The following is a 24900-nucleotide window of genomic DNA, read 5'->3' on the forward strand; positions in this document are numbered from 1 at the left end:
ATTATAAAGTATCTGAAGAGAGAAGGGCCCCTTTGGGTGAACGGTTTAATACATTGATAATTCACTGTGCACCTTTATAAATGGTTAAGAAGATATTTCCAAGAAAAAGGAGAAGCAGGAGATTCAGTACATCTGTAATCTGTAGTCCAACATTATGACCGAACAAAATGTTCAATGACAGCTGCATCTGTGTCTAACGCTGCAATATATTAATGAGACAGGAAGTTCAATGAATCCAGACCATCATTGACCCTCTCTGTCTGCCCCTCCCCCTTCCGTCCACGTCCTCCTGCGTGACGTCTGATGCTTTAGCCTCCCTGTGTGTTACAGCAGCAGCAGCAGGTGTAATCTCAGCCTGTCTGCTGGCGTCACCTGCACGCTAATCCCCTTAGTCACCATACACACACGCAGCCACATGCAATCACACTCAGGTCATATTAATCACAGCACACATCCAGTACTACATGGGTGAGCCTCTCCAAAAAACTGCAGGAAATACAGTAGCACAGGGAAAGCAATTATACAAGTTACTGTAATTCACTGTGACTGAGGCTGCATTAGTTTGGAAATCACTTTTACTCAAATGATCAAAAGAAGCAACTGATGCAGGTAAAAAAAAAAAAGTCTCTCAAGACAACACTTTTCATCGTAAACATGTAACTCTTTTACTTAAAATAGATTTTGTCATCAAATAATTTACATTTCTACTTGTAAAAATCAACAAAAATAAGCAAAAGCTGAAATGGTGGGTTCACTGGTTTTCAACCTAGACTCCATTAAAAGTTTGTTTCCTATCATTTATGATTAAGCAAAGCTCAACCTCACCAACAGCTTTAGTTTAAAACAAAAAACAAAAAACTAGCAGCTTTTCATTGGGACACACAGGCAGGTCAAATAGACAATCTGTTGACTTTCAGAAATCATGATTTTGAAATCAGATGTTCTGAGGATTAGTCAGTGTGATATTAAACCATGAAAAGGTTTGGGTTTACGGGGGTTATTTGCCCAATTTGTAACCTCAGTTACTCTGCGGTTCGATCACATCATCAACCAATTCAAATCTCAAGAGAAAAAATATCACTTTGGTTTTTGTGTGGATGAAAGAAATGAGATGTAGATGTAACGTGTTATTCAGTGAGCTGGTAGGCAGATTTAGTTATCTGTGATTAATCAGCTCTTTGCTGAAGCTTCATATTTCACAGACTAATGTGAGAGTGGTATTATTCCTCTCATTTAACTCAAGCAAGAAAGTGCTTGATTTAGATATCTACCAAAATATTAAACTATTCCTTTAAGCCTAGTAAGCTTTTTTAAACTGAAGCTTTCGGTGAAGTTGGACAATCATAAATAATGGAAAACAACTATTTAACAGGGTTTGGGTTGAAAAATAGGAAACACACATTAAAATATAGTTAAGTATAGTCATAAAACAGCTGTCAATTGTCACAGTGGGCCGGGAGTGTGGTGGCTGTGAGGGGTGGTGCACCTAGGATTTCAGACATTGTTGCATCATTCATATGGTCAAAAATATCACTAAATAAATATCCCAAATTCTGTATGTGTACACTATATAACAAACTGTCAAAAGCAAATATATACATTTAAGTAGCAATAATGAAAACCAGCGCTGTGATTAACTAATGACCTTTATCAAAATAAAATATCTAATGTGCATAAATCTTGATAGACTTACTGAACCAAAGCACACCTGAAATATAAAAAAAAAGATAAATCACTGCTCCATTGTCACAATATTGGAGAACATAGAAAACAGGACTCTACTTAGTGGAAAACCGTGTGATACAGAAAATACAAGCTGTTTAACAAATGTTTTTTCCCTTTGGAATAATGGAGAACAATCTACAGACAACCATTCATTCAGGCAAATAGAACAATAATGTCTGTCACAAGAAACATTTTTATGCATGGGAATTAAAAAAAATGTAAACAGGTACAGTTGCAGGAGGTACAATAAAAGAAAACTTACAGTTTTTACTTCAAGGAATCAGTTCATTCAAGGCATCTGTTTGGCTGCTGTGCAAACGTCCTGACACTGCTCCATTCTGGGCTACGTGGTCAAGGTGAGGTTTTGACCTGTGGCCCCAACACAACGATCCAGGGCCGCTTTTAGCTCCATTAACTGGATCCCTCCGACTCTCAGCTTCTCCCTGGGAACACAATTATTATATTGTTTTTCATTTATCATGTTTGTTATATTTAAAACCCCAGACAGACACAGAAATAAAGACAAAGGCAAAGACAGGTCAGTGTGCCTGACCGATGGACAGCCTTTAAGGCCCTAAAGAACAATCTATCTATCAGCCTGTTACAATAGGAAACAGGGTCTTACATAAACACAAATATTTCAGACAAAGCTGGAGCAGTTTTGCTTGGGTCGCATGAGAGATTTCTGTATCTGTGGCTTTTGATGTGTTCTTCCCGTAGCTATGTCGAGAAAATCTGATGAAAATATTGATTCTGTAGTGATACTCCCGAGCTGTTTCTGGTTTATAGAAACTGAGACAAAAAGGCTGGCTGCAAATGAGAGACAGGTAGATAATTAAACATAAAGTTAAAAGATTAACTATCATGTGAACTATTTGCTGTGATGCTGAAGACATTCTGATTGTCATCTTAATGGCTTTTTTAGTCCTGATGAATGAGCATGTTACTGGAAAAGTGAGGTGCCTGCCGGGTCACATCCTGCCCTCCTGGACTGGGCCGGTGGGTGTGTCCAACCGCCATCGCAGGTATGTTCGAACATTGAGTTAAAGGAATAATTTACCCTTTATGCGAAACTAGACTTAATTTTTACTCATGTGAAGAAAGCCATTAAGCCTAAGTAAAAGCTAAGCTGCTCCATTAAGCATCAGACAGCTTGACATACACAATATTTCCTCTTTTGTACCATCAATCCTCTCTGCCTGGGATAGTGCATTCTGGTTCAAAAAGGTTTTGTTTTTTTAATCACCTGATTCCTGCTCTGTTGTGTTTGCCCTTATATTTTATTTAACTTCAGCCTCTCATATGATGATTTGCAGTTTTAGAGCAATTTCACATATTGACAGGTCAATTTCTCTTTACTCAAATTTCAGCTGCTGTGGTGTCTACCCAGTTTTAAGTACATTAAAAATGTATATTAAAAAAACTTCATCAAGTAGAATGCATATGTGATTTGCTCCATTTCATTAAGTTTCATACTTTTTAAATCCAAACCCTGTGTGATATGTAAGTTTGTTGTTTGTTAATCAAGTGATGTGTGCTGGGCTTGGCTATAGTGGGGTTTTAACAAAGGCCAGAACCTGTTGATTGAGTTTCTGTTCCCTGGTTTAGCTCAGTGGGGTTTTTTTTTATTATTATTTGAAACCATTTGCATAAGCAGCAAAACATTTTAAACTTTAAAGTGTTACATAATCCAGTGGAGAGCTGTAGAACTTTACATTGTGCTATCTGGGTGAACCCAAATGACTCTACACAGACTTCTTTATGAGTGAACTTTCTATGTGCTGACCATGTTCAGCACAGAATGTCCATGACAGACAAAAGAGCTTCTGTGCAAGCTGCAGCTTCCAGAAGCTCTGCGTTTCAATGTCAGCTATTTACACTCACTTCTCTTCAGCTGAGTTACATTTTTCTGGTTCCACCACCATATACATCCATTTAGTAACTAACACAGAAGCAAAACACACAACCAGTCTCCTATGTGAACACAGACTCATACACAAATTGGCCTCTAAAGTCTTGGCAACGGCTGCTAAGCAGCAGAGACACTGAGCGAGCTTGTTGCTTGTTTTGTTTCCTCCTCAGCTTTGTTTCTATTGGAACGTTACATAACGGCTGGGAGGAGAGAAGGTGGAAAGAAAGACCAGAATCTGGCTGTCAGCGCCCCCTGTTTTCACCCTACTTCTATTCATCCTCTTCTCCTTCTTCATTCAAGTGTGCAGCTGTGTCTTTTCATAACCTGTGCAAACAGCAAGTTGCGTTACCAACTGTTCACTCCCAGGACGTGTTGGTCTGTCACAACTGATCTGGTTTTACATTCTGGCATGCTCCGTGGACAGAGCGACTGTGTGAAACGCTTCCGGTCAATGTGTTTACAACAACTACGGACTCATTAGAGACACACTGTTCATGTCCAGCAGCAAAAACTTTTGTACGAAGAATGGCTGAACGTAATCGCACAAGGTCTGTGACGCACATGAATTCTGCACAGAGTTGCTGACCCAGATTGTCAATGTATACACTAAAGCGGGAGCGCTGTACTGCTATTGTGTTACATAACAGCCTATATGTGTTTGATAGGTAGTTAATGGATATCCCCAGGAGACAGTAATGATTCGCTCTGAATTGAACATAGAACCACGTGACACTGGGATGATATAACCCATTGCTGTTCTCTACCAGCCATTCATGTTGTTACGTTGAACAGAAAGCTTCCAATTGTATTCATTTTCCTACCTAAATAAGATGCTGCTAAGGACACATGGATCACTGCCATGGCAACCAACTCCACAATCTACCATTTTGTGTCAGTTTTCAAGAAGAAAAAGAGATTGTTAGTAGCAGGAGCAGGATGTGCAAGAGGGTCACCCCTTTAAAAGATTATTAATGAGTGAAATGAAAATGTTAGTTTTATTTTGATTTATTATTTAATTTATTTGTAGTTGGATTCTTGTACTTTGAAATTTTATTGAAATAGGGAATTATAAAAAAAACCCACCACACACTGCACACTTAATATTCTGATAGCTTTTGTGAAGAAATCTTCCAACAAACCTTGATAATAAGGTTTACACCAAACTAAGTCCTCTTTAAAAGTCTTTTTTTCCCCATTTCATGTTCATTTGAAAGCAAAACATTGACCGTAAAAGTCTGACTCAGCTTCGGAGAAAGGCCTATGAAGGAGTGCCAGCCACTGATAACCAGAGGCCACTGGGTTTGCTTATAAAATGTTTGACGTACAAAGACACACAAGGGCTTCTGGTACAGTCAAATAACAGTAGTAAATGATGGAACAGTATTATACTTCATTAATATTATAGAACAGAGGATTAAAGCAAAAGCTGCTATGTGTAGCTATAATCCATTTTTCATTTAATTGTTAAAAAAAAAAAGTCTGAGAGTAAATGATCTGTCTTATCAAACACAAAGCAGTTTCTCTTCAGCGAAGCATTTGAATAAAAGAAAATTAAGTATTGTAAGGCGTCAGGCATTCTTCTATTGAATTATATGCTGTCTCCTATAGCCTGGTTAGTTTTATAAAATAGCAGAGCAGTGGTTATTCTGTTTGACCGAGTTACATAAAACTACTGTGTAAATATTAGGATACAAGATCATACTGTAAGAGGTGACTGCAAAAGATAAGGAGCTGATGTTTAAGGTTGTTTTGTCTGAGCCAGTGAATTATGTAAGAAACAAAATGCAAGTTAACCACTGATGCTAACATGTGAGTTCACATTCACGCACGTACAACGTAAGAGCGAGGTGTCCCCTGGATGAATGATGCATTTGCTCTCGCTTATCAGCTGTGGAAACCAGCAGCTGAGATATGTTGCATTAAAAGACAAAGAGGCTTCAGAGCCTGATGACATGTCCACAGATTAAACTCCTCATTCATACAATACATACAAACACAGAAACAGATGTTTACAAACAACAGCAGGAAAATCAGACAATTAGAGCATCACATGTGCACAGAAATCAGTTAGAAAGAGATGCAAGGCTGCAGATGTTCAAATATTTCTTAGGCCAGAATCTATTCGAGCAGAAGGCAAAACTAAGCTGAAAAACACACACAGACACTGGAAAACAAATTTGTTTTGTTCCTTCCCCTCCCACTCTCTTAAAAAAACTGTAGAATTGAGATGGCTTTCAGAAAAGGGATTATGTAATACATGTCTTTTCAGACAAAAACAGTGTTGCAAACCGTTTAACAGAGTGTGCCGTTAACTATATCCTCTCTGAATACATTATAGCTCTGCCTCTGTATGTACCCTTCCAAATACAGTAGCTAAAACTGAAGACACATGCATACAAATGAAAAAAAGTATCTAAGGACAGACAGGTCAGTCATAGACTCTGATTGAGGATGTGGGATTCTGAAGTGAAGTTACTGTTCTTTGGTGTTTTTATGCCAGTAAATTTTTTAATTGAGGGATCTCCCACAGAAAATTGTTATAGTGGTCACTTTTTCATTTGTTGTATATCATAAAACAAACAGGTATTTGTTATCAAGACCGGAAGGCAACGCAGATATCACTAAAATCTCAGAACTCCTCTGGAAGCTTATTTGCTGTTGAGGCCTATTTGTTCTGAAAGCTGCCCGTCAATGACGGTGCGTGATCCAGGAAAGGGGCCTCCCTGAGGCTTTATATAACTTATGACATCATGCAAGCGCACTGAGCACAGAAATCAAATATTTAACACCATGGATAATGCACTCGCCATGTAAAGGCCTAGATCACTTCACAGTGAATGTAACAAATAAAAAATTTATGATCACAACACAGCCAGCTTAACTATGTCTTTCAGCAGTGACCTGCTGTAACAAAAGCTTGGATGACGCGACTGCTAAGTGCCAGCAAAGCTCTTCCACGAAGTGACAGAGCAGATGTTGTCTTTGATACAAAATAAACCTTTGGTTTCATTTGGCTTTACATCATTATTACAAGCAAGGAAGTAAATCTCTGAAATACAGAAAAATAATACTTCCGGTTATCTAACAATCAGATTTTTTTTAAACAAACAATTCCATTAATAGAATGCTTTGATAATATAATAATCATTATCAATGTACCAGCAACCACAGTACACAGTAGTCATTTAGAGTGATCTATAAAAGAATAATTGACGAGAAGAGCTATAAAATCAATTCTGCTAATAGTTAAAGACAATATTTCCTCTGCTGGGGTTATGAAACCATGAGAAACAGCTTCTGACCGTCCCGCTGCAGCATTAAGAGAGGACACATGACGGTCAGGAAATAAATTATCTGTTGAATACATAGAACTGTGGCTTGTTTCCATGGCAGTTGCTGAGTTCAACCTGCACTTATAAATACAGCTGCGGTTTAGCTTCAGAACCAGGAATGACGCACTTAGTGACTCTGTTGGTCCCTCAATGTTATATATACTGTTGCTGTATTGTTTGACACTATGGATGTAAAACTTAGTTTAACTTTTGCCTCACAAAAAAGCTATGTGAATAAAAGAAGAAGTTGAATAGTTACATCTTAGAATTTCCGAGTGACAACAACCAAGAGTCCAAAACCCCAAAAATATTCAATCAAACATTTACAAGGACATACAACACAGCAAACAACGAAACCTTGCATTCAAGCTGGAATCTGCAATTTCTTTTTCTTCTTGATAAACGATGAACTGATTATTTAAATTGTTGGTGGGAAGAGATTACTGTCCATCAATAATCATAACCAATAACAATAACCAATAATCAACTAATAGTTTCAGCACTACTAATGTAACTTTTTATTATTAGTTAAATTTGAAGAAACAAAATATAGTCTATTAGCAAAGAACATATGCTGTCAGTCAGTATCAGTGACACAGCTCTTCTAGTAAACACCAGCTGTATCTTAAGCAAAAGTTAAACCATGTCATATTTAAGGTGACAACAAAAAAATATGCAGGATAAGGAGGATAACTGTGCACAATATTTAGTGTTTAGATAGGAAAGATAATTTCAGACAAGCTGTAAATGCAAAGCCTGTGTTACATGAGTGAGTGAGAGAAAGGGGAAAGGGGAGGTGGTAGTCTTAAATTCAGCCCTTTAAGCAGAACTTCCTACTCCACTACCTCCTTCCATTAGATACTTAACATTTTACCACTTAAACATATATGAGATATAGCCATTTAAAATAGATATATAGCTATTTAAAAATAGACAACATTAACAGGCTAGTGAAGTGACATTAACTCACTTCGGCTAAGTAAGTAAGTAAACACTTTCTTCACTTTATGAGACTTTATACGAGTCCTTGCAGGAGCAATGTTTAATCTCCATTGTTCAAATAAAGTCAGCCGTTTACTTCTCACGTGTGTCTTGCTCCATCTACCACTTAAATCTTAGTGCAGAACCAGTATTCATTCTTGTCCATGCCACAGATAAATCCTGACCACTCCAAGGCAATGCGTATGATCATGTTTCAACGGCTGACAAGGCTACACTGCGTGTGAGCATTGCAGTCCCATTATATGCCAGCCTGGTTGTGGTATGCCTAACAGATTATAGAAGTTGAAACTTGAAAGATCTATTGAGCATTCCTTCAAAGAAATATGTTAATAATCACCGTCACAGTTCTTTGGAAGTGTTGGCATGGCCACAGTCATTGTCAGAGCTCTGCTGGGGATATTTCAGAGGAGGGCTGATAAAGTAACGGCTATGACGCTGGATAAACAACAACCTGCCCGGGCACGCTGCAACAAAGAACTGAGGACTTCTGAGAACTTGAGAATGTTTGATTGTGATATCTGGTCAGAGGAAAGTCATTGCCAAATGCTTACATCAAACTCAGTGGGTACATGTCAGGCCAAGGCAGTGCTGGCTGTATTTCACTAGTTTTAATGCGCTTAGCCTCCAGAGGAAAGTGACTAAAACCTCTACTCTAGACTTGTCCAGAATGTTAAAATGAACTTAACACTTGTCATACACAACAATCAGACTGGTGAGATTACAGCTGTAGCAACTGTGTGAATTCAGTCAAGAATTCCATTTGATTTTCCTGAGAGACAGGGCTCATAGTGTAACAGCAACCATTTAAATGTCTGGTTAATATAAACTATATATATAAGCAATTGTCATTAGTGTATGTGTGTGTTTGCGTGTCCTACCTGTAGTCCTGTTGTGAGAAACAATCAAGTAGGTCTACAGCTGTCAATCTGGAATCCACATTAACAATCTGAAACACAATGCATACGAGCTGAGCTAAAAATGAATATGTCAAGATGAGTTCAACATAACAAAGACCCCTGCAGGGGAAAAAATGTCAAATGACTTATTAATTAATTAAAATGACATCTAATTGTATTCCAATAACTGGAATGGCACCAACCTTATTAGAGTGGATGATGCCGAGCAGTGTCTGGACTTCCTCCAAACCAGGGGCTGAGGACAAGATGCTGAAGGACAAAAAAATACGTTTTAGAAACGACCTCACTTCCAGGGAAAGCTGGAAAAGTTGTGACATTTTAAATCATTGTCCCAGAAAAGCTGGGGTCAATATATACCTCAATTTGACAGAAAGTTGTGTTCAGTGAATCTTAATTAAATAACATTGTTTTTCCATAAGTAATAACATTAAAAGAACAAATCTAATTCAATGAAATAGGACTTTGTTTGACCATAATAAAGCACTCTCTTTATATTCACACCTCTGACACAACTTCAGTCTGAATGTTTCCTCAATGTATCCATCACCATGCACCCAACCAAAATGCACACAAGGCAAGTTTATTTATATAACTCCTTACAACGAGGCAATTCATACATAGACCCCAAGCACGCATCACTGTCTATAACTACAAAGAGTAAAGGAGGGCTGGCCTCAGAGAAAAATGCAGTAACAGACAAAATGAGAAAAAGTAATGACAGTACATAAGTGAAAGATGAGAGAGAGAAAAATGGTTATTTGGCAGAGTCCTAAATTATCCATATCTAGTGTCCACAGAATGAGAAGAACGAGAGAGAGGGAGACGGAGGGTGATAGCCTGTATGGAATGAGTCATAGCCCTGCTCAAACACGTGAAAACCAGTCTGGAGTGTCTCCTAGGCAACTGTGCTTGAGCAGCCCAACACACACATGCATGTGCATAGATAAGTACAAATGACATATACACACATAAAGTATACATGGTGAAGATTCCTGCAGATAGAGATGAAGGTAGCAGAGTAGCAAAAAGCTTATTCCAAAACAGTCACAGTTGCTAGGTATCTAACACATTTGCCATGTTTATACCATGTGAGCATAATGACTGTTACTCATAACTATTATTTATGCTCTGATATAGTAAAAAAAAAAAAAAAACTATTATTTTCCTGTAGCTAAACAAAAGGGGAATCCATCCACACACACATTGTACATCTGCCACATGAACGTACAAGAAAGTATTTATGACCCTGAAAAACAAAACAATCAGACCCACAGAACACACACACACACACACACACACACACACTGCAAGCTTGAGATAAAAGCAAGATCTTAAAAAAAAATCCTGTTCAGAAAGAGGGCGCAGCTGTTGCAAAAACTTGTCATGTGGTTTTTGTGCAGAGCAAACATCTGCACCTTCACCCACCAGATTTAGGTCTTGACTGTGCTGCACATCATGTATCAGCATCAAAACAATAGCCTCTGTTCACTAAAAGCTCCAAACACAAGGAATGCATCATTATCACAAACCACTGAGTGAGGTTTTGAGGACACTGCTCCTCCTCAGACTGATTAACATCACACAAAGACCCACTTGAGCAGCTACAGGTGTCCTGTCACAACACTGTCAACAGGAAATGATGAACGAACATCGCCTGACCCCCTGACATACATAGTAGGAACATGACATTAAATCAAAACATTGAGGATGTATGTTAGATATGACAAAGCTGCTGGTAATGGTGTACCACCATACTAGCCATATACTGTAGAGCAAAAAACAATAAACAGACAGCTACAGAGGCCTAGAGCTTTTAAGTGATAATAAAGTGCACTGGGACACATATTTGGGAGTTTAGTGCTTTATGGTCTGAGAGGCCTCTTTTCTCTGTTTTATAGCCATTGAGTTGAGAACACTATGTGCAACAGAGGCATCACTTTTCTTATGTCCCCCTTTCATTACAGAGATAAATATCTAAAAACCCCATTGTTATGTAATTATTGTTGAAAATATCTGTAAATATTTATTTGGCTGCACTAGAAATTGTTTCCTGTGTGAAGTACCATGAGCAGAACAAAGATTGCAGAATATAGCAAATTAAAAAGATTACACAGGAAATTAATGATGATTATAATCAATTACAAACCACAACAGGAAGAAGACAGGCTACTGAAGGTAAGCAGTGTTTGTGAGCTGACATCTCAAATGAACTGTCTTGACTCAGGTAGGGAAAATGTCCTGCCTAAAGAGACTACTAAATACACATCAAAAAGATCCCCTAGATCATTATATAAAGGTCTCGTCATTATACCAAGAATCGACTCTAAATCAGCTCATGGTGCTTTCAGTCATTATGGTCCTACTCTGGAATTCTTTATCATATGAACTACGGTCTGCTACAACAGTGTCTTCTTTTAAAAGTAAAATAAAAACATATCTCTTTTCGCAAGCTTTTAGTTAGGTTTAACTGTGTGATGTGAGTCAGTATTATTATTATCATTATTATTATTATCATTATCTCCCTTTTATAATAATGATAATAATAAAACCTTCCTATTCTGTATGTTTTTTGTTCTATGTTTTATTTATGTAATATTTTCTTATCTTATATGCTATTTTGTATTTTGTCATGTATGATGTATCCTGGCTCTTATTTTGAAGCACACTGAGTTTACGCCTGCCATATGAAATGTGTTATATAAACAAAACTGACTTGACTAAACAGACTAAAACTTCATCATATACATTTTTTTATTTACATTATCTCCACACAACAAAAAAAGGGTTATTTTCAGGCTTTTCCATTTATTGTGATAAATGGAAAGCCCTCTGTACTGGTTTTGTAGGACTACAGTGAGAGCAGGAGTTCAGAGTGGCACCCGACGACACAGTGGGATATCAGCAGACACTTTGCCCTTTGGATGGCAGGAGTTTTACTGTTACCTGCTCTCAAAGAGACGCAAAATGTCACTGTGAATAATGCACTGACTCTGACTGGACCTTATGTTTGTGTGGTGTTTTGATGTCTTGTATGTACTGTATGTGTGAGAGAGGAGGAGGAGGAGTGAAGGTTGTGCAATAGTGGAAGAGAGACATCATAAGAAAGATAAATCAAAAAATAAATACATATAAAATACTGTGTATACTTGAATAGCCCAATGAACAACAGTGAAAGTTTAGCCATGTTCTTAAATTATATTAAGTCAAATGAAAGAGCTCTTAATGAATTGTCATTGTAGGAAAAGCAAATAACCTTACCAAGGCCTCTGTTTTTTGTTGTTTTTTTTTTTACACTAAGCCTTGACCGTGTGATCGGGAGCCAGCACCAGAACGCTGAAACCGCAGCAGTTAAATGGAATTAAGCCATCATTCATTTTTATCATTTACACATGTGCTTTTCCTACTGTGACCTGTCAAAATGTCTTCTGTGAAAAAGGCCCTGCACCTGTTACGGCAGCCATATGAGCCAACACCAAGTGAACAGGACGGAAGTTAAAGAAGGGCGTGACTGCAAACCTATGCTACAAGCCTAATTTGTGCTTTGGGATGGCAAAGAATAAACTGAACAGAAACATGTTGACATGGAAGTTCACAGAGCACATAATCCATTAAGAGCTCCGCTGATGTGTCATCTTAAAGAACTCCTCATTAAATTCAACCAAAGATCATAAGTTAAGTGTTCAATTCCTGTGTGACATGTCAATAAGTCAAATCAAATTTTTAAAAATATTTTCAGATGCCAATGCAGGCACAAGCAAATACACTGGCAAAGCTTAATTGAGAATGAAAACATCCAACGGATAACTGTTAGCATTTTCCATCTCGAAGGTCTGGTGAGAAGCTAAATGGTGCTACAGTCTAGAGCTGCCTGTTGCGTCATGGGAAAGGTGATAAGGCAGAGCTACAAGGTCAAGCAGATTAAAGCGTGACCAACACTACATGCCAAATAGGGCCTGACAGCCATAAGGTCGTACAACACAACATGCACACACCTAACCAGGACACAGGAAGGAGCAGGCTGGTTAAGGACAGATCAAGGACAGTTTAAAGGGTCTTTGAGGGTCGAGACAAAGGTGAGACGTACATAGCATGAAGGCATGAAGAAGGTTAAATCAGAAGGTTTAGTAAAGATGGGAAAGTGGGGATTTCTATCTCCATAATTACAGACAGACATAACAGTTATGGAAGATGTTGAAGGAGAGGCATTCAGAAGTGCTAGTGGCATGAAATGTAACATTGACCATAACAGATCAATGCCTGCTAAGATTCCCCGTCTATACACAATTTTTTCTTATGTTTTAGGACTCAGGAACATGAACATTCACTATAATCATTAAGTTAAGTTAGCTACAATTAAATCAAATAGTACAAAAAGCCCCTTAAAAGCTTTAACCCAAATGATGCAATGTAATAGACTGAATACAGTACGAAGCTGACACAGAGGCCACTGTGGCAGACAGACAGAGCAGCTGAATGTCTGGTGGTATGTTTAGACTGACAGCAGTGATAAGAGGGGGCTGCAATACCTGCTGAAAGCTTGGAGCAGCTGTGAGACCATGGAGGACAGTCTGTGCAAACAAGCCAAGGCGTCCTGTTGTGGTGGAGGGCATCCCGCTGGCTGAGCACTCTGCATGGTGTGAGGGTCAAAGCCCAGCACTTTGAACACTTCCAAGCTGAAACATGACAGAAAATCATGGCCTCAGAGGTCAGTGGAATGGAAAAAGAACAAACTACATATCAAAATAAACAAAATACAAAAGTGTTGTTTTTGTTCCTACAAATTATTTCATATAACCATTTATTGTAATTCTAATTAAGGAATTGGGCTGTATGGTGTATTAGTCAGCAGGTCATTTCTCGTTTACTTGTTTACTGTGCTGTGCTCTAATTTAAACAAATCTGAGAAAATATCCGTGAAAAATCAGTACAAACCATGACATCCTAACCTGTTGTCTGCAGTATAATCATAAGTGGAATCCAAGCACTGCATACATCAAAAATCTCCATTACACCCACCTTATCTGATACACATTAGACCAGATGTTCTCAAACAGGGCCCACACTTCCTGATGAGAGACCTGAGCAGACGTGGGTTGTTTGTCTTCATCATCGTCATCATCATTCATGACAACATCACAGGCAGGAGTTTCTCCCTACACACACACACACATAGCCATTATTCAAACAGAAAAATATTAAATAGAATTTAACTGTAAAGTGAAAGGATGTTTCTAATAAGAAAATACATCCTGCTGTCCCTTTCGTTGTTGTTTTGGTATTTCGTTATCAGATCTTTCAAAGCAAAAATAGAATAGACTCTATACTCTACTCTGCTCTCTGGATATAGACACAATATATAAGACACAAAACGGATATAAAAGTATTTTTATGTATTTCTTGATTTATTAACCATCACAATACACAACACAATTTGGAGATTGCAGCCCTGGGACGGGAGTTAACCTTTTGAACAGAGGAGAAGTGGAATAAATTTGATCTCTGATGACACAAGGTAAACTTTAACTTGTGCTGAACACTGACCTGAGGTTGTAGCTTATTGAAAATGTTGTCCATTACAGAAATGGCACTGGGAACACGGCTTGAACTTTTCTCAAACGCTTTTACAAGCTCCTTAGCTTCTTGAAGGGCTGTTAAGGTAGCACCACAGTCTATTGTTTTACCTGAAAAAATACATACAAAAGATATATATGGGCCATCAGATGACTGCACCAGAGAGGGGACATGCATTAAGATGCACATTAAGGTTTTCAGACATTCAGCTGCCAGTTTATGAGGTACATTTAACTAAAACTAATGCCCCTGTTATTATAAATGGGTTATATTGCAACACAATTCAAGGCACCACAAACTGCAGCCATCTTTAACAAAGGTAAACATTATAGCCTTCATGAAAGTAAGATTTAATGCAGGACAGTTTTAGTTTACATATAATATTAGATATGTATACCAAATAAACTGACAACTGAGTGTACAAGCACACACACAAACAGTAGACATATGAAAGTGAGGCAAAGGGAAGAGGTGCTACTTGTACAGCAAACCCTTTTTTCATGAGGATGTTTTGTCTGTGTAACCTTCTGAGAAAAACTGTTATGAATATTACGATGTAAGACAAAGCCAGGCAGTGGGCCACTCTGGCCAAAAACCAGCCAGCTCCAGACGCTCATGTTATTTTCGCTTTATACTTGTAAATATTCATTTCTTGTGACCTTACTCTATTCGCCACCGTAATTACTACATGCCTATCCATAAAGCTTACTCTTACCATAATCTAACAATTTCTAACTCACGCCCTAACACAAGCTTTGTCACTTTGTAGAGGCCTGTGAACAGCCCGTCCTCACAAGTATAGCTACAACCAACTACACACACACTAACAGCCTGCACAGAAGAGACCAGAAAATTGCATGCAGTACTTTTCCACTCCCAGACTTGTTCTTAGCCTCACATACAGTTTATCCCCCTTCCTTTCCTCCTCCTCCTCCTCCTCCTTCTCCTCCTCCTCCTCCTCCTCACCACCCTACACTGAGTCCTGGCACAGTGCCAGGCTGCGTGGTACCAAGAAAGCCCAATCAGGCTCATGAAACAAGGAAGCACAGAACAAGGGCAAAACTCCTTTGTTTCAGCTATTAACATTCTTTGATGGATTAAAAAGCATTGTGCCACTAGTGCAGTGGTCACGCCCACACAGGTGGACTTGGGAGTCTGAGAGTGAAAGGCACATACTCAGCACTGAAAGCATAATGTAATTAGATCCAGCGATGAGATCCAGAGCAAGAAGTGCTGCAGTGGGCGACTCAGCATCTTTCTGACACACATTTGAGTGTCCTGCTTTAGCAGATGACCTGATTCTGTATGTAGTTCTGTAGGGTTCTAGCGCAGTGCAGGGCAGACAACGTCATACCCCAGTGGAGTAAGGCTTTTATCGGGGGGATGAGTCAGTATCTCGACACCGCTGCACAAGAGGGAATAAATCATTCCCTAAAGCTGAGATTTTAGATATTTAATAACATTTAATAACTCTAAACCTATTTAATAACAGCATTACAAATTATTTTTATCACAGTCCCTCAGCTTATAGCCTGGAAACTGTTACAGTGGAACAAAGAATATCTTTGCATTTAGACACCTAAGGGTGCTCAGCTGTTTGCACTTGTTAATTTTTATGCTCTTGTCGCTCTTTTCAAACTCACATTCAAGTTCACATTCAAAGCAAAGATTAAAATCAGTTCCAAAGAAACTGGCATCAAAATTTTTTCACCTACATTATGTGATTTTATCAAGCCTTCCCAAATCAAAGCAATAGAGAATATGCTAAAACAAAACACTGTAAGAGGTTAACACACTGAGAATTGATTTACTGCACTCTCTGTAAGCCATATTAGACGTCACAGCTCATGGCAACACAGATATAATGAAGAGCTGATTTCTAAATTCACTTGACTCAGCAGAATATTACATAGTAATTTTTTCTAAATTTGTTTCTGTGTCACATTGGTTACATTTCTCAAGTTATTGTACAACTTAACACTGAGTGCTTAGGTGTTTGAACAATGGCCAATACAGACAAGACTGTTTATAGTGACATACTACATTTATCTGCCTAACCACATGATTCACCATTTCTGTATTATCTGTTTTGTCTTCTAGCTGTTGGACATAAGATTTCTAACACAAACCTAAACACTGTTGTGGAAATCTTTAATTAGGCTAAAATATAATTAAATAAGTACAGAAGCATCCAAAATAAGATTTTGTCCAAAGAAAATATGTGCTTATTAGTTTATGACACCTACACCTCCCCCTCTTCCACCTAAATACCTACATACCTGAGTTGAAGAATTCGATTAGATTTAAAACAATTTGCTGCTTCCTCCGTGGGACAATCTGCCCAAACACAGCAATCCAGTGCTTTTTGAAACAATGCAGGACATCCTGAAGATTCCAGGGTGGTTTTACATAAACTATCTGTTAAGAGAATAAAACACACAATGACATATTGAAAATGATTATTTTTCAAATTATTATTGATATTTTAGCTCAGTATACATATTATGCAATAACATTTAAATATCATTCATCGTTTTCAAATTTAAATCTCAGTAGCCTGTATATACTGTGTACATGGATGTACTGTGTATATCCACCTTGTATATAAATCAACCTATTACTTTACCAATTATTTGTATTATTATTGTATTATTACTTGTATTCATGTATATTTTACAGAAAGAGTTTGACCTTGTTTTTATACGTAAATATGCATGTATTCATTTTCTCATCTATCTTTATTGTCCTTGTTTAGCTGTATCTTCCGAATCACATGTTCCTCAACACTGTTCTTGAAACTGTCTGTTAAATACATTGAAAGCCACAAGAAACTTGAGTCAAATCCCTTCCGTGTGTAAACATACTTGCCCAATCAAGCTGATTCTCCTTTTAGAGACATTAATTAAAATATAATCTCAAAGATAAATTTTACCTCTAACCAGAGGTCTTCGTAAGCAGCCTTCATCTCCACCTCTAACACGTCAGACAGCACCTCCTGCAGGCTGTCCTCTAGTTCAGAAACACATTTGCTAAGGTCGCATTTTGTCTTCTCTTCTTCTCCTTCACTGAGCTGCTGGCTATCTGTGTGCACAACATATATGTCAGTACAGAAGCAAACACAGGACAACAGCTATCCTTCACATAAAAGTTGCTGTTTCATTAGAAATGCATTTCTCTAATACTAACTGAATGTGTGTAGGTGAAATGGCTTTTAATATTCTATTTCTGTTTTTATTTTTGTAATTTTTTGTTCATCAAAACTGATTTGTTTACTCTAGCTGAAACTGTCACCTCAATACAGATGGACTTGAAGTGTAGGAAAGGAAAACTGGAAAATAGGAAGGGGTGGGTTGGCAAGGCAAGTGCATGGATGGTATGTGCTATTAACTACTGCACTATGATGGACTATGCCAAGTAATTTCCTGTTTTGCATGAAGAGCACATTAATCCCTGGCTCACATTTCATTATGCGTCCTACAGAGAGGCCAGTTCTCTTTGGACTGTGTGGCTGGGCTGGTGTGCAACTCCTGCTCTGCACCGGTGATGAGATCTGAGGGTTTGCGTGAGGCAGCATGGCGGTCCCAGTGTTTTGCAGAGGGTCAAGGCCATATCTGGATCTCCCAACCTCTGCTTCCAAATCATTTTTGCTGAGGGCCTTCACCCCACTCAGGAGGGCTTTACTGCATAGGTTCTTATCATTACTAGAGAGGAAAGAGGGAGAACGTCTTTTTAATCAGGTGGCAATGATAACACACACACTCACACAACATTAGGACAACTCATATAACATCAATCTGTGCTGTGCAACATTAATCCTATGTCTGCCAAATATTTTCTTCTACAATTCAGCAAAATGATCAATAACAGTGTCTGGAAATAGCGGCAGTCAGAGAAATGGGTAAAAAAGAAAAAGAACGAGAAATAATACAGCAGCCCTGCTATTGAGCTGAAAAGAAATTCCTGAACTTAACTCAGAACACCTCGCTCAGCACATCTATTCTTGCCCAATTACTCTGTCTGGCTCTCTCTTTCTTTCATCCCAACTGGAACTATCTGGCTGGACCCACTCACAGTCACATGCATGTGCATTATTTGCAGAGGACACACACTCTGCAGCAGCAGCAGCGGTGTGCCGTAGGGGGAGGGGGGACTCACGTGCATAGGATGAGAGCACACTCTGGGTACAGGCTTTGGTATTGCAGGCAGCACTGCAGCACTCTGTCATCATTATTCTCAGCATTCAGACCATCTGGGGACAAGGTGGTACAGAGAGAAAGAGCAAAGAACAGGAAGACAAGAGTGACAGAGAAAAACATGACAGTCCATAAAAGGACAAAGAGATATGTTTAATTCATGACACTGAAAGCACATGGTAAGTGTACAACAGAGCACAGCACGTCTTCTTTCTTTTAAAGACAAGTAGGAAGATTCAAAGATGAAGAACGCAAGATGGAGATTTCAGGTCTCTTTCAAGAGATACACTGAACACGTGTATGCTCCTTAATACTTAGTATTAAGTAACAATAGCTCCACCAAATCGCTTGTTAACACTCCTCATTGAAGAGATCATGCTATCAATGTTGAAATATTAATGTTTGATCAATATTACATACAGCTAAGAAGTGGGTTACCTTATGCTTGGGTGCAACCTACCCTTGAGATGCACACAATGTATGCTATGCCGATGAATTCTGGAGAACCAGCTTAGTGCTAGTGCCACCTAGTGTCTATGCAGTGAACAGTCAAGCATTTACTAATTAATGGAATTAATTCATGGCCATAAATCTCTTAACACCTCAAACACTGTACTTTACAATAGAGAGTCAAAGTCATGCTCAGTAATTGACTACCAAAATACCAACTCTGATTACAAAAAATAATTAATGCAAATACATCTTAATGTCATTTATTTGCATCCAAAAATTCTGCAGGGACTGAAGTGTTGATATGAAAGATTATTATTAGATTATTCTATTGTTATGTTTTCACCCATAAAAAGCATAAAGTAAAAACCTTCCCATTAAGTGCTTATTGTTTTGCCTGCAGTTACTGTAATGTTTGCGTGTTCTCTTTTGTAACCAAGAGTGACATTTATTTCAGCCTGATATGCCACTATGTTTTTGTCTAAGAGAACACTCAATAGAAATCTGATATGAGCTCATGGACAGGCTTAACCCTTAACATTTAGCTTCCCTCTTTGATTGTAATAAATGTATCCTACTTTCAGTGCACTGAAAACTCTGACATTTTCCTTAGATCAGCACTCACCGCTGATCTCGGCGGCCTGCTGCATTGACTGCCCCCAGAGGTGCAGTTCCCGGCTCTTCAAAGAGTTGTAAATGTACGAGATGGCGGGAATGGCCAGGTGTGCCACAGAACCTGACAGGCCTTTCCCCCTTTTTAAGGAATCCAGCTCCTGAAGTACCACCCAGGGAATCAGGACAACAGGGAAGCCCAGGGCTAAGATAACATAAAGTTGGGAGAAAGCGAGTAGTAATGATTTCATAAAACACTGTAAGGACAGTTTATTCCAGTTAAGATACTATTTTCTATAATTGTAGAAATGGTATGTTAGACTTTCTTGGGATTCAACAATGATTCTGTTATCTCCGTTATGAAATTCTTTCTTGATGAACAGAGGCTTGTTAACGTGGTCTCCACTCTGCAAACTAAGATAATCATACTGCCTCTCAAGTCTGCTGTGGTCAGTGTATAAGGACTTGACATGTTGACGTGTTTAGAAGAAGTTTAAGTTGCTCTTCCTGTTCTCCTCCCTAATTTTTAGCATTGAGCATACAACTGAATAAACTTGGGAGTGAAAACTAACTGGATACCTTTTATACTAGAAAGAAGTTTCGTTATTCAACATATTAAACGGGCATTAATCATTCAAGACACATCATTTATTAAAACCATTTTAAATACCTCCAAAGCCATGAGACCTGATCTTTTTCACATAATCCAGGTGACTGAGGAGAATGTTGGTGTCCAGAACCAGGATTAGGTTTTGCTGAGTGGACTGTTTGCCTGTAATAAGACACACAGTTTATATTGATTCCATTATTTGTTGTTGAATATAACAAGTTACAGATGATTATGATGAGTGATGAAGTAGGTAGTTTTTTTTCTTTTCTTTGCTTAATTGGCCACGGGTGTGGGTTACAGTTTTATGTTTAATAGGAATACAGGAAAATGTATTAAGAGATGATGTAATGCTGTGATGTGTGAAGATCATTCTCAATAAAAAGAGATTAAAAAAAAAATTAAGTAAAATGTTAAATTCCATTGCAGAAACAAACCACATAGTTTTACAGGACAGGACATGTTTTGTAAATATCTTCATGTGTCATTCTACAGCAACCGTTTTTCAAAGGATGTATTAAATGATGTATTACTATTAGTATCCAATCTCCACGCAGGATCTCTGGAGCTCAACCAGAGTGACCACCAGGTTCTTGGTCACCTCTCTTACAAAGGCACTTCTACCCTGATTGACTCAGTTTGGTCAGGCAGCCAGCTCTAGGAAGAGTCCTGGTTGTTCCAAACTTCTTCTATTTAAGAATTATGGAGGCCACTGTGTTTTTGTACCCTTCTCCGGATCTGTGCCTCAACACAATGTCTCTGAGCTCTGCAGGCAGGTTCTTCTACCTCATGGCTCGGTTTTTCTCTCTGATATTCATTATAAGCTGTGAGACCTTAAAGAGACAAGTGCGTGCCTTTCCCAATCAAGTCCAATCAATTGAATTTACCACAGGTGGTCTCCAATCAAGGTACAGAAACATCTCAAAGATGATCAAGAAAAATGGGAGGCACCTGAATTTAATCTCAAACATCATAACAAAGGGTCTGAATACTTATGTCAATGTGACATTTCACTTTTTCCTTTTTAATATAGGGACAAGAATTTCTAAAATTCTGTTTTCACTTTGTCATTATGGGGCATTGAGTGTAGAATGACGAGGGAAAAATAAATTTGAACGATTTTAGCATAAGGCTACACACACGCACACACACACACACACAAACACACACAAACACAAACACAAACACACACACACACACAGCCTTATATGTATATACATACACATATACAGTATATATACACATACACACTGGTAGATAGGTATACAATACAACTTACAGTATGCATCTTTAGCTCCCTCTTCTGGGGGGTCTATGTCCATACAGGTCAGTTCTCCATAGCTCTGCATTACATTCACCTCTAATTTCTTCTCAGTGCGGGCAAGATGAAGCTCTTCAACAACTTGCATCTACAGAACAACAAAACACAAACATCCTCTCTGCCATTTTGAACCACTGCAACATCAACATATTGAAGTCATTTTAATGTACTGGCCAACAACAAGTTTTTTTTTAAGGAAACTATCATTTTTGAAAAAGCTACAAATACAAATTAAACAGAGTGTTTTCAGATTAAAGTGTGCTTTTTACTACCTGGTCATACCACGGCTCAGTTGTAGTATTGAACACAGTTGGGAGTTGGCGAGACATGGATGAACTCTTATCTTGTCCTTCAGATGAAAAACTGGGAGTTACATCCAAATAGCTGTGATGTTGCAGGACTGTTTCTTGCTTGGAGTTTCTTATTGAGTCCCCAGAGTGTGAAAGCTCAGTCCCATAATTGAGATTTTTGTTTGCAGAAATAGCATCACTATCATTGCCAATGCCATCCACTGGCCTTGGTTGTACCTTTTTTGGTATCTTAAAGTTGGGAGGCAGAGGTGATGTGAGAGAATCTATTTGTTGCTGAGAAGATGATGACTGAGCTGTCTTATGTGACACTGATGTGACAGTCCTTGGGATTGAAATGACATTCTTCAACACCTTTGAGCTACTCTCTGAGGTAGTGTGCTTGGCTGAAGTGGAAGACTGATTTGTGGTGGAGGCAGAGCGAGTTTTTGTTTCTGTACACAGGCTTCTTTTGGACGTAAACTCATTTTCTCGATGCCTTTGGCTAATTCTTTTGACCAGCTCCCTTCTCTTCTGCCTTGACGAATCTTTGATAGTGTTGCTGTCATTTCCAGTCCTTTGTGACTCCTCAGTTCTGTGCTTCTTCTGTGCATTCTGCCTCTCTTCTTTCTGTTCAGCAGAGGCCAAACTGGCACTCATTAGCTTTTTTAATTTTGATTCACTCCTCCGGGAATACTCTTCATCTAATCTGCCTTTAGAGATCCTCTCTGTTTTCTGAGGAACTGCACATGGAGTGTCAGTGCTCAGGGGTTTTGAGGTTCCCCTTTCCAAAGTCTTACTCCTACTGACAGTATTGTCTTTCCCTGAAATATAATGCTTTGCTTTAACAGAGGAATTTCCCCCGTGGAACGGTAAAGAGACATTTTTTGTTTTTGTACATTCTTCTGCCTTATTAACAGGTTTCTTGTCTGATGCTTGTGTTGTTGCCAGTCTGTAGACAGGCTTTTTGATCTGGCGGGTGCTTTGGGAATCATCTTTAACGGTAGAAGAACCAGAATTTTCCTGTTTTGCAGCACAGCTACATGTAAAGGAAGAATAATACAGTCAGTGATAAACATATAAACGGAAATGAATGATACTCAAAATCTTAATATCTTATTTATCTTTACAGTCATTCATTTGTTTTTAAAGGTCACATTTACTGGGTCTAACCTCTCATGCCTCCTCTTGACACTTTTGAGACGGCTGGTTGCATCTTGCTCTTTGGATGCCTAAAAATGAGAAAATACATAAAATATTGTTGTAAACAGCTTGTTGTGAGTAAGCTGCACAAACCAAAAACAGAAATTCCTGTATGTTATTTTGTTTCTCAATTTATATCACCATATGCTACATGTCCCATGAAACTGACCGGGATAAGTTTGTGTACATCCATGTAGTGTGTGTATGTGTGTGTGTGTGTCTGAGAATGTAAATTGCATGTGTACTCAGATTCTCTTTCCACTTTCTTGTATGTTTTTTTTTCTCTTCCAAAAGAGAGATTGATGAGTAATGGGTTGAATAAATCATCCTTGAAAACTGTGCACAAGTCTATGTAAGAGAACCTGTGCTGTGTTAAAGGCAAACTGGGGCCACACCAAATACTGACATGATTTAGGTTTTCTTATGTAATTAACTGCTAAAACTATTTGTGGACTTATTTTTGAGAGCATCATTACTTTGCCTAAAGCATGTGCACAGTACAGACATACAGTATATCCAAATAGATGATTTAAGTCCAAATAGACCACCCCAAGCAACAATAGTACGCATAACTGAATGTCATCTCCTCACCTTCTCATCTTCACTGGAGGATGAGGACAACTTCTTGCGCTTTCTCTTTTTTGACTTTTTCGACATTTTCCCCTGAAGGTAAATTTGAAGAGCAGACATTATCTTCAGTAACTATGCAAAGTACTTACAGTCCTTACAATCCATATTGAGCTTCAGTGAGACACCACCTTAATATCTAACAGTAAAATGTGTTATGCGAGTCTAACTAATACAGAATTACACCTCTCATAATAAGGGAACTAACAACATACATACAGATATATGAAGATAGAAATATCACCTAATATATCGCCTCTCTATATAGGGCTGACTATATTCTCTATAAAGTGTGTTTGTGCCCTTTATGTAGTAGGTAACTCGATGCAATAATTCAAGTAACTTAGATGAGGCTCAAACGGGCTAACACAGGGTAAACTATTGTGCACAAACATAGCTATAGCTGAAATCTTTTAGCGAAATACACGTTAAACCACTTGCTAAAAGAATACTATAGTATATTAAAAGTAAAGCTGATTATTAACGTCGACACACAACACACAACCCACAGTCAATGTTAAATGCTACCGTTAGCTCATTCAAGCTACCTGGTGAAAAGCAACAGCAAAACCGCGAAAGTACAAGCTAGCCGTCTTCTTCAATGCTTGAAACGTTCGCGTGCATGAATTCAGTGAAATACATCACTAACAGTAAGATTAGTAATTTCCAGCAAACTCACTGACTTGAGTCCCAAAACATCCGCTGCTTTTCCGCCTCGTCTTCTTCTACGGCTGTTTTTTTTTTTTCTTCTTCTAGTATCTACATTACCGCCACTGACTGGGCTGGAGTGGACACCTGCGCGCTCGCATATACATGTAATGTATGTATGTAAAGTCTTCTTTGTTTTGTAGCAGAAGATGCACGTAGCATGCACAAAGGCCAGTCTTCTAAAGAGACAGGCAAATGCATTAATTCCTAGTAAGGGAGTAGACTGCCCAAGGTCAGTCAGTGGGAGTGCGTGTATGCCTGTTTGGGTTATCTCGACCTCTTAGCACAAACATGCACCAAGAATCTGTTCTCTACTTCTGCATTTGCAATTTTTCTCAAGCGGCTGACTCTTCTCCAAAGCTGCACCGTATTTCTTTTAAATAGTTATATAACTGTCAAGTCAGTAGGCTCACAGCAAATTCTACTGTGAGCC

General features: G+C 38.5%; 1 protein-coding gene across 4 annotated transcripts; it reads right to left on the minus strand.

Annotated features, from left to right (window-relative positions):
- Nucleotides 1-569: 569 nt before the first annotated feature.
- On the minus strand, nucleotides 570-24477 carry swt1 (SWT1, RNA endoribonuclease homolog). 4 transcript variants are annotated; one of them, XR_002665416.1, is made up of 19 exons: nucleotides 24439-24466; nucleotides 23724-23795; nucleotides 23103-23161; nucleotides 21915-22968; nucleotides 21601-21730; nucleotides 20385-20486; nucleotides 19728-19919; nucleotides 18615-18708; nucleotides 17919-18160; nucleotides 17392-17540; nucleotides 16739-16877; nucleotides 14430-14569; nucleotides 13905-14041; nucleotides 13415-13561; nucleotides 9071-9137; nucleotides 8850-8917; nucleotides 1988-2168; nucleotides 1694-1708; nucleotides 1477-1486 (listed from the first exon to the last, which is right to left on the minus strand). XR_002665416.1 is itself a non-coding variant. In XM_022756056.1 (17 exons), the coding sequence occupies exons 2-17, from the start codon at nucleotides 23787-23789 to the stop codon at nucleotides 2069-2071; spliced, it is 2886 nt and encodes a 961-aa protein (XP_022611777.1). In that variant the 5' UTR covers nucleotides 23790-23795; nucleotides 24443-24477; the 3' UTR covers nucleotides 570-2068. The 4 variants fall into 4 exon arrangements, 2 of the variants coding, with proteins under 2 accessions (XP_022611777.1, XP_022611692.1); XR_002665414.1 differs by having other exon boundaries at nucleotides 570-1708; XM_022756056.1 differs by having other exon boundaries at nucleotides 570-2168; nucleotides 24443-24477.
- Nucleotides 24478-24900: the final 423 nt, after the last annotated feature.

This window comes from Seriola dumerili, unplaced genomic scaffold, assembly GCF_002260705.1.
Source record: "Seriola dumerili isolate Sdu_G_001 unplaced genomic scaffold, Sdu_1.0 BDQW01000002.1, whole genome shotgun sequence".
Taxonomy (NCBI): domain Eukaryota; kingdom Metazoa; phylum Chordata; class Actinopteri; order Carangiformes; family Carangidae; genus Seriola; species Seriola dumerili.